Below are 10,924 nucleotides of genomic sequence, written 5' to 3'. Positions count from 1 at the left end.
GCGATGAAACTGATCAAATCACCTGCGCAAAATAATGGAGAGCCTGAAAACATGACCTGTTGGGGCGCCTTGAGGACTGGAGTTGAGAAACGCTGAAGTAGGATGAAAGTAGTGTAGTAGTGTGAACCCAGCCTTAAGCCAGTGTTTCTCAACTCCAGTCCTCAAGGCGCCCCAAACAGGTCATGTTTTCAGGCTTTCCATTATTTTGCACAGGTGATTTGATCAGTTTCACTGCCTTAGTAATTGCCACAGCTGTTTCATCTGAGGGAAATCCTGAAAACCTGACCTGTTGGGGAACCTTGAAGACTGGAGTGGAAAAACACTGCTTCAAAGCAATGGCAGCCTATGCCTCTGGTCATCCACAATACATGCTCCTTTCCTTCCAGTCTCTTCTTTGGTCTCCCTCTCTGTGCATGAAATCCTCTGATCTCCCGATGCAGGGTACTGTCAATGTCCCGGGTAATTGTGCATTTTCTGCATCAGCTCAGACAACCCCTCGTCCCCCCTGGTCAGGGTTGTCTTTACCATGCCGGGTTTGGACTTTTGTTCTCACAACACTCATATCTGGGCCGGAGGTTGTATATGGAATGTAGACAGCGCGGAACGCAGCAAACTCCTAATGGCGTTCATCAGCTGCAGGCGAGAAAACATCAAACCGAAGAGATGGGGCAACGGCTCCTGGAAGGGAACAGAAGCCCAAGAATAAAGCGTCATTTTGTGGAGGAGAAAAATAACAAAATCACAGTGGTACTTAAAGCTGAACTCTTGCAGTACTTGTCTTTGTCTAAGGAACCATTAAAAAGAAGTCTTACTTGCCTCATCACTCCTCTGGCAGCCACCCCCCTCCTCTTCCCTCTGACCCTCCTGGGTTGTGGGCGAGCCCTTGGCATCCTCACTTACAATGAAGGACTGCTAGTCCTGCATTGTACATGACGGCATCACACTACGTCTGAACGGAACGCCAAAGAGAAGAGGATTTGAGGGACAGGTAGGAATAGTGTCCCATTGTTGGTGTCAGTGGGAGGAATAGTGCCCCATCATTGGGGTCAGTGGGAGGAATAGTGCCCCATCGTTGGCGTCAGTGGAAGGAATAGTGCCCCATCGTTGGGGTCAGTGGGAGGAATAGTGCCCCATCGCTGGGGTCAGTGGGAGGAATAGTGCCCCATCGCTGGGGTCAGTGGGAGGAATAGTGCCCCATCGTTGGGGTCAGTGGGAGGAATAGAGCTACATTGTGGGTGTCAGTGCACAAATTATTACCCTATTGATGGTGTCAATGGGGCGAATAGTGCCCCATCATTGGTACCAGTGGAAGGAATAGCGCCCCATTGTTGGTGTCAGTGGGAGGAATAGTGCCTTATTGTTGGTATCAGTGGAAGGAAAAGTCCCCCATCATTGGTACCAGTGGGAGGAATAGTCCCCCATCATTGGTACCAGTGGGAGGAATAGTCCCCCATCATTGGTACCAGTGGGAGGAATAGTCCCCCATCATTGGTACCAGTGGGAGGAATAGTCCCCCATCATTGGTACCAGTGGGAGGAATAGTCCCCCATCATTGGTACCAGTGGGAGGAATAGTCCCCCATCATTGGTACCAGTGGGAGGAATAGTCCCACATCGTTGGTATCAGTGGGAGGAATAGTGTCCCATCATTGGTGTCAGTGGGAGGAATAGTGCCTTATTGTTGGTATCAGTGGAAGAGAAAAGTCCCCCATCATTGGTATCAGTGGGAGGAATAGTGTCCCATCATTGGTATCAGTGGGAGGAATAGTGCCCCATCATTGGTGTTAGTGGGAGGAATAGTGTCCCATTGTTGGTATCAGTGGGAGGAATAGTGTCCCATTGTTGGTATCAGAGGGAGGAATAGTGTCACATTGTTGGTATCAGAGGGAGGAATAGTGCCCCATCATTGGGATCAGTGGGAGGAATTGTGCCCCCATTGTTGGTGTCAGTGGGGAGCAATTGTGCATCAAGGGTCGGATGAAAGTAAACAAAGGGCCACTACCCTATACAAAAACAAGCATTTAACCCTTGCAGGATGGGGGGGGGGGCACCGGAAGGTCGATTTTTAAAAATCTCCCCAGAGTACAGCTTTAAATCGAAATCCAAAAACAAACATTTCAAATAATGCGATTCACTGGCCCCTAGATGTGGTGGCTGCATTATAGGGATGCACCGATACTATTTTGGTAAGTACAGATACTTTTTTTTTAAAAGTACTCACCGATACCCATTGCCTACGAAAAGTATGTAGAGGGGTGGTTTGGGAGGTGGTGGGGGGGTTAAGGAGTTGGGCGAGGGCAGGGTGGGGGTAAAGGGGCAAGTGAGGACAGGGTGGGGGTAAAGGGGTGAGGACAGGGTGGGGGTAAAGGGGCAAGTGAGGGCAGGGTGGGGGTAAAGGGGTGAGGACAGGGTGGGGGTTAAGGGGTGAGGACAGGGTGGGGGTAAAGGGGCAAGTGAGGGCAGGGTGGGGGTAAAGGGGTGAGGACAGGGTGGGGGTTAAGGGGTGAGGACAGGGTGGGGGTAAAGGGGCAAGTGAGGGCAGGGTGGGGGTAAAGGGGTGAGGACAGGGTGGGGGTAAAGGGGTGAGGACAGGGTGGGGGTAAAGGGGTGAGGACAGGGTGGGGGTAAAGGGGTGAGGACAGGGTGGGGGTAAAGGGGTGAGGACAGGGTGGGGGTAAAGGGGTGAGGACAGGGTGGGGGTAAAGGGGCGAGGGCAGGGTGGGGGTAAAGGGGCGAGGGCAGGGTGGGGGTAAAGGGGCGAGGGCAGGGTGAGGTTTAGATATCCTTGAAGAGATTCTCTTATCGAGCGTCACTTACCCCCAGGACATGCACTCTGTTATAGTAGCAGCTGAAGTCCATACTGAGATTGACAAGGAATTTGCAGATCTAGAATCAATCAAACATTCATATTAGAGAAGAAGTCCGATCCAATTTACATCAGGTCTGAGCCCAACTGCTAAAATATCATAGAAGATTTAATGTCATTTCAAACATTGTTTTCAATATAATTAAAATCTGTGACATTCATTAACCACTTCAGCCCCGGACCATTATGCAGGTAAAGGACCTGGCCCCTTTTTGCGATTCGGCACTGCGTGGCTTTAACTGACAATTGCGCGGTCGTGCGACGTGGCTCCCAAATAAAATTGGCGTCCTTTTTTTCCCACAAATAGAGCTTTCTTTTGGTGGTATTTGATCACCTCTGCGTTTTATTTTTTATTTTTTTGCGCTATAAACAAAAATAGAGCGACAATTTTGAAAAAAATTCAATATTTTTTTTACTTTTTGCTATAATAAATATCCCCCAAAAATATATATAAAAAAAAAAAAAACATTTGTTTCCCTCAGTTTAGGCCGGTACGTATTATTCTACCTATTTTTGGTATAAAAAAAAAAAAATCGCAATAAGCGTTTATCGATTGGTTTGCACAAAAGTTATAGCGTTTACAAAATAGGGGATAGTTTTATGGCATTTTTATTAATAATTTTTTTTTTTTACTAGTAATGGCGGCAATCAGCGATTTTTTTCGCAACTGCGACATTATAGCGGACACATCGGACACTTTTGACACATTTTTGGGACCATTGTAATTTTTACAGCGAAAAGTGCCATAAAAAATGCACTAAATACTGTGAAAATGACACTGGCAGCGAAGGGGTTAACAAGGAGGGGGCGCTGTAGGGGTTAAGTGTGCCCTAAGGGAGTGTTCAGATGAATGCAGCACCCCATTGACATGAATGCAGCACCTCATTGACATGAATGCAGCACCCCATTGACATGAATGCAGCACCCCATTGACATGAATGCAGCGCCCCATTGCCATTACTGCAGCGCCCCATTGCCATTAATGCAGCGCTCCATTGCCATTAATGCAGCACTCCATTGCCATTAATGCAGCACCCACATTGACATGAATGCAGCACCCACATTGACATGAATGCAGCACCCACATTGACATGAATGCAGCACTCCATTGCCATTAATGCAGCGCCCCATTGCCATGAATGCAGCATCCCATTGACATGAATGCAGACTCATCATTGCCATCGGTGCAGCCTGATTCATGCCCATCTGCAGCCTCGTAGGAGACAGAAAGGGGGCGGGGTAAGCGCCAACAGACATACAGGAGAAACTCCTGTTTTCTCGGCAGCTTCTTTAATAGATAGTTCTGCCTCCTGTGATGGACAGAACAGTCGTCCAATGGCAGCGCAGGAGACGGGACTTCCTTTTATACAGGACTCCTGTATGTACAGCACTCTTCCCACCCCCCTCCCCTCCAAGGCACCAGCATATTAATCTTTTCAGGCCCCCGGCGATTCGTTGGGGGCCACAAAACATATACATGCCAAAATTACCAGGCGGGCCGTCTGAAACCAGAACGTGGGCCGCAATTGGCCCGCGGTCCAGACCTTGGACATGCCTGGTGTACAGTAAGCATAATACAGACAGCTCAAAGCCGGTGTCATGAATAACAAAAATATGGAAAAAAATAACAAAAACAGAAAGATAGCAATACCTGGTGCCGACCATGTACGTCATCTAGATCCACAACAACACACCCACCCAGGGGTAAACCACCCATCTGGCAACACAGACTCAAGACGCCTTACGTATAAGTATCGGAGTCTTGTAACCAACGGTCCCATATTTTGTCATATTTGGCCGGGCATTCCCTGTTAATATACATAACCTTTTAGAGTGAGTGAGAAACTTATATAGCGCAACACATGCAAACGGAATCGCCTCTGGGCAATAACCTTCCGCACCGAGAACAAGGTCTCATGCAGGAATGTCTTCGTATATTTGCAGTGCCGATCCTGACCTCCCTGGGGCCCTAAGCAAAATGACATGTCACATTAAATATTAAAGTTGAGAAGCGGGGGGAGGGGGTGTTCTGCTGTCAGAAATGGCATCTTACATTAAAGTGAGAAGGCGGAGGTGCTGACTTCTTACCTCTTCTCCCATGCAGCCAGCGAGTTGAGAAGCGGGGTGAGGGGCCAAAAATGACTTCTCACCAGGCGGGGCCTCTAGTAATTTGGGGGGACCCCTGCACCTTTGCGGGGCCTTAAGCAGCTTGCATAGTGAGCCTATAGGGTGGATCGGCCCTGTATATTTGTCTATGGTATGTGGAAGCACCCCAAGTAGGCATTGTTTCGGGTCTAGTGTGACCGGGGATCCCATGTGATCGTGCAGAACTGTTACAACTTCTGCCCACAGGCCTTGTATTTTGGGACATGACCAGATTAAGTGAAAGAACGTACCCACCTCCCTCCCACACATCTGACAGAGGGTAGATTGGGTGTTTCTATATCTGGCAGCTCGGAGGGGGGGGGTGAGATATGCCTGGCGGATAATATAAATTTGAGTCAGTCTGTCGGAGAGCTTGGGCGAGACAGCCTTGCAGGATTCCAAAGCCTCCTCCCATTCCTCATCCTCCAAAGGGCCCATCGTTCTCTCCCAGCGAGGTCTGAGTTTATACGCCAATTTGGTGGAAACGGGGGTAGTGAGCATACCGTAGAAGGCCGAGATTGATGTGCGGGGGTCAGTACTCTTAATTATAGCTATAAGTGCATTAGGGGCAGATTGCGGGACGGATTCCGAAAACTGAGCCCGGCGGTTGGTTACGTTTTTAAAAATGTATCATCGATTGCTTCAGCTACCTTCCTTTGTGAGCCTTTTTCTTCTAAGGCAATATGTGAAAAACATGCAAAGCTATCCTGTCTCAGGTAAGTCTGCAGGGGGAGTTCAGTGGAGAATGAGGACATGACCTACAGAGGTATCGGGATTTCGGGATCCTCCCTCTCACCTGCAAACAATGAACCTTTCCCCCCCCCCCCCCCCCGAGACCTCTTACCGCTTCGGTGCTGGCTGTGACCCGGATGCCTGGGGACGTCAGTGAGATCTGTGCCGCCTCGTTTAGGACCTCTGGGAACATTAGGATGTAATTAAAGAGCAGGAGCCATTCTCCCTGTGTGACAAAACAGGAGACGTGAGCGACATATGTCTTCTCCTTAATAAGAGACCATCCAAAGCAGAAAGTGATACCTATTTATAGAGAGTGTTCATGCAGTTCCTAAGTAAAGCCACTAGATGGTGCTAGAGGCAGCTACATTCAAAGCATAGCAAAGTCACTGCACTATACTGTATTGTAGATTAAAAAAAAAACACGTCATATTTTTTCATTTCACCGTTTGTTTCTTTGGGCCATATTCTTGTAGTTTCTGCGGCGGCATCACGTAAGCTATTTACACTACGCCGCAACTTACTGGAGCAAGTGCCGTATTCCTCAAGCACTTGCTCCGTAGTTTGCGGAGGCGTAGTGTAAAAGGCCCGGCGTATCCCCGCGTATTTCAAAGGGGGCGGCTTGTATTTATATTAAGCGCGCCCCCGTTTTGATCGAACTGCGCATGCGCCGGGCTAAAAATAGCCCAGTGCGCATGCTCCAGTTCTCGGCGGAAAACGTCAATGACGCCGACGTGTGCGTCATTGACGTTAAGTCGTATTCAAGAACGACTTAGGAAAACTACGTACCCGACGGGAAAAGACGACGCGGACCCGACGCCATACTTAACATGGATACGGCGGACTTGCGTAAACTTACCCCTCATATAGCAGGGGTAAGTTTACGCTTACGCAAACGACATAAGCGACGGCTACGCGACGCAAATTTGTTCGGGAATCGGCGTATCAGGCTCATTTGCATAAACAAATGAGACCTGAACGTAAACGCCACCTAGCGGCCGGCGGCAAATTACATTTAAGATCCGACAGTGTAAGTGACTTACACATGTCGGATCTTCAGCGTATCTATGCGAAAATGATTCTAGGAATCACTCGCATAGATACGCGGGTCAAAAAAGAGAGATACGACGGAGTTTCCTGAGATACTCCGTCGTAACTCTACTCAGAATATGGCCCACTGTCTTTTTTTTGGTTCACAATTGAAAATACATTTTGGAATTAATTTACTTCAACCATCTTATTTTATACATTTTTGGAATTACCTGTTGTTTTGAAGTTTTGGTGTACATAAAAAAAATGTGTATATGAAAGTTGTATCAATGATTGCATCCTATTTGCAGTGTAGATTGGCTTATCTATTGGACAGTTGTTTTGGTGAATACGCTGAATCAATAATGCATTTCATCAACTAAAAAGTGTAATAAGAGGAAACATCTAAAGGTTCCACTCAATCTGTATCCAGGGGCAGACTGACCGTTCGGGCACTCTGCCCGAGGGCCCCATGCCACTAGGGGGCCCCATCAGGTTTGCCAGCCTCAGTAAAACCGGGAACAGTATGTAAAAATCTGTGTTTTAAAAAAAAATCACAAGATTATAGCTGCCCCACCTCTCCAGTACCTTTTCAGTGTGTGTATGTGTATTCTGTGTGTATGTATACTGTGTGTGTATATTGTGTGTATGTATACTGTGTGTGTATACTGTGTGTGTATATTGTGTGTATGTATACTGTGTATACTATGGCCCAGATTCACAAAGACTTACGACGGCGTATCTCCAGATACGCCGTCGTAAGTCCGAATGGCCGCCGTCGTATCTATGCGCCTGGTTCCTAGAATCAGTTACGCATAGATTTGGCCAAGATACGAGCGGCGCAAGTCTCCTACGCCGTCGTATCTTGGGGTGCATATTTACGCTGGCCGCTAGGTGGCGCTTCCGTTGCTTTCCACGTCGAATATGTAAATGAGCTAGATACGCCGATTCACGAACGTACGTACGCCAGTCGCAATTAGTTACGCCTTTACCTAAGACATACGCCGGCGTAAAGATAAAGTAGGTCTCTAGGTGGCGCAGCTAATGCAAAGTATGGACGTCGGAACAAGCGTTATCTTTTTACGTCGTTTACGTAAGTCGTCCGTGAATGGGGCTGTGCGTAGGTTACGTTCACGTCACAGGCATTGAGTCGGCGTAAAGACGACGTGATACTGAGCATGCGCGCGCATGCGCCGTTCGTTCGGCCATGCATCTACATGGGGTCAAGCCTCATTTAAATACAACACGCCCACGACCTGCCTTCTTTGAAATACGTGCGCTTACGCCGGCCCATTTACGCTACGCCGCCGTAACTTAGGACGTAAGTGCTTTTTGAATACAGCACTTGCCTCTCTAAGTTGCGGCAGGCGTAGCGTAAATACGATACGCTATGCCCGCACAACGAAAAGCCACCCTACGTGAATCTGGGCCTATGTGTATATATTGTGTGTGTGTATACTGTATGTGTGTATACTGTATATGTGTGTGTGTGTGTGTGTGTATACTGTGTGCTCAGCCCTGCCTCCTCTTTGACTGACAGCAGCCAACAGCACCCACTGCTCTGTCACAACCAATCAGGAGGGAGAGTCCCAGCCAGCCAAGGTTCTCGTGCAACATCGCTGGATCTAGATGGGGCTCAGGGAAGTATTAGGGGGGCTGCTGCACACAGAAGGCTTTTTATCTAAATGCATAGAATGCATTAGGATAAAAAACCTTCTGCCGTTAAAACCATTGGCTTACTTGGTTCTAAAAGGAAAACGTTATTTTTTTACAAGTGATTGTAAAGCCTTAAAGTGTAATAAAAAAAGTAAAGTGTTTTGCAATTAAAATAACAAACATGTTAGACTTACCTGCTCTGTGCATAAGTATTGCACAGAGCAGCCCCAAACCTCCTCTTCTGGGATCCCCCACTGGTGCTCTCTGTTCCTCCTCTTATGCGAGTACCTCAAGCTACTTGCTATGGGGGCCACTCGTGTGGGTTCGCTCCTGAGCTGGGCTGTGTGCGTCCAAAGACACACACGGTGTGGCTACTCTGTGCAAAACCCATTACACAGAGCAGGTAAGCATAACGGGGCAGATCCACAAAAGAATTACGCCGGCGTATCAATGGATACGCCGCGTAATTTTAAAGTTCCCGCGTCGTATCTTTGTTTTGTATCTACAAAACAAGATATGACTGCATCTGGGATCGATCCGACAGGCTAACGTCTTGGTACGCCGTCAGGATCTTAGGTGCATTTATCCGCCGGCCGCTAGGTGCCGTTTCCGTCGAATTCCGCGTCGAGTATGCAAATTAGCTAGTTACGGCGATCCACGAACGTACGTCCGGCACATTTTTTTACGTCGTTTGCGTTTGGCTTTTTCCGGCGTATAGTTAAAGCTGCTATATGGTGCCGTACTCAATGTTAAGTATGGCCGTCGTTCCCGCTTTGAAATTTGAATTTTTTACGTCGTTTGCGTAAGTCGTTCGCGAATAGGGATTTGCGTAGAATGACGTCACCGTCGTAAACAATGGCTTGTTCCGGTTTAATTTCGAGCATGCGCACTGGGATACCCCCACGCGCCGTTTACGACGGGTCACGTTCGTATTTACATAAAACACGCCCCCATCACATCGATTCGAATTTCGCGCCCTTACGCCGCCAAAGATACACTACGCCACCGTAACTTACGGCGCAAATTCTTTGAGAATTCGAAAAAAATAAAAAAGTTACGGCGCCGTAGTGTTTCTTAGATACGCTACGCCCGGCGGGAAGATGCGCCGCGCTACGTGGATCTGCCCCAACATGTTTTTTATTGTAGGAAAAAATAAATATGTACAATTATAATGGCTTTAAAGCCTCGTCAGGGATGAAATCTCCACATCCTCACCTCCTCGCTCAGGCTGGAATAGTTGAAATCAGCAGCTGGTGAAAGTTCTGGATACAGTCCTGGAAAAGGGAGGAGACAAAGTGACCACGCCTACATTACCTTTAGCACTCCTACATTACCCCGCCCCCTTCCCACCCCCGCACTACCTCCCGCCCCCCACTGATGACCAATCTGTCCGCATGTAACCCTCTGGACTCTGTACCTTGGCTGACGGCATTGTTGTAGCTGTCAAACAGCGTGGAGAGCCGGGCACAGTTATACATCACAAACGCCCCGCTTTTTGTTCCTTTTGTTGTAATGTTTGTGTCCTCTAAATTCAGGTTTACCTGGATGGAATATAAAAACAAAAAGACTTGTAAGTGCAGTATATAGAAACCATGGCTTCTATGGAATAGGGCTTGGGGCCCAAAAAAGACAGTAAGACCATACAGGTTATGATGAGAAGGAACCCCCCCCACCCCCCCTTATAAAAAATGTTTTCATTAAAATATTGCCACTATATATCTTTTTGGATGATCTATATACCATGTTCACATTCAGGTAGAAGGAGATTTCCACTGCAGCCTGTATACACGCCCACATGTGTGATGACAATATCATGTGACCTGGCTAGCTCTGAAAAACAAGGAAATGTTCTCTCCAGCATAAACGACACAACTGAGCATGTGCAGGTCGGCTACCCTGCCTGTGTTAGCTTGACCTTGACCTTGAAATTTGTATTCTATATATATTGTAAAACCCAATAAAAAACTGATAAAAAAGAAAGAAAGATCATCTGAAGGCGAGTTGATTATTTTTTTATACCTGTGTACGATGAGGTGTTGCCATCAACTCAAATTTGATTGCAGCTGAAGTGAGAGAGTCAATAATTTCATCCCAGCTGTCACCTGTGAACAGAACAGACCAATCAGACACACGGCATCCAATATGTATACAGAACAGACCAATCAGACACCGGCAGCCAATATGTATACAGAACAGACCAATCAGACACCGGCAGCCAATATGTATACAGAACAGACCAATCAGACACCGGCAGCCAATATGTAAAGAGAACAGACCAATCATCAGACACCGGCATCCAATATGTATACAGAACAGACCAATCAGACACCAGCATCCAATATGTATACAGAACAGACCAATCAGACACCGGCATCCAATATGTATACAGAACAGACCAATCAGACACCGGCAGCCAATATGTAAAGAGAACAGACCAATCATCAGACACCGGCAGCCAATATGTAAAGAGAACAGACCAATCATCAGACACCGGCAT

At 47.5% G+C, this 10,924-nt stretch overlaps 1 protein-coding gene across 2 annotated transcripts in view; it reads right to left on the bottom strand.

Annotated features, from left to right (window-relative positions):
• Nucleotides 1-222: 222 nt before the first annotated feature.
• Nucleotides 223-10,924, bottom strand: part of DALRD3 (DALR anticodon binding domain containing 3) — a 30,420-nt gene continuing 19,718 nt past the window's right edge. For both annotated transcript variants that reach the window (XM_040358926.1, XM_040358925.1), the window contains exons 8-13: nucleotides 10,447-10,529; nucleotides 9,845-9,968; nucleotides 9,643-9,701; nucleotides 5,855-5,968; nucleotides 2,817-2,885; nucleotides 223-678 (exon numbers count right to left, since the gene is read on the bottom strand). In XM_040358926.1, the coding sequence (XP_040214860.1) occupies nucleotides 559-678; nucleotides 2,817-2,885; nucleotides 5,855-5,968; nucleotides 9,643-9,701; nucleotides 9,845-9,968; nucleotides 10,447-10,529 (569 nt within the window). In that variant the 3' untranslated portion in view covers nucleotides 223-558. The remainder of the gene's footprint in view (nucleotides 679-2,816; nucleotides 2,886-5,854; nucleotides 5,969-9,642; nucleotides 9,702-9,844; nucleotides 9,969-10,446; nucleotides 10,530-10,924) is intronic.

Source organism: Rana temporaria, chromosome 7 (assembly GCF_905171775.1).
Source record: "Rana temporaria chromosome 7, aRanTem1.1, whole genome shotgun sequence".
Lineage (NCBI taxonomy): Eukaryota > Metazoa > Chordata > Amphibia > Anura > Ranidae > Rana > Rana temporaria.
This window is presented reverse-complemented; position numbering and strand designations above follow the sequence as displayed.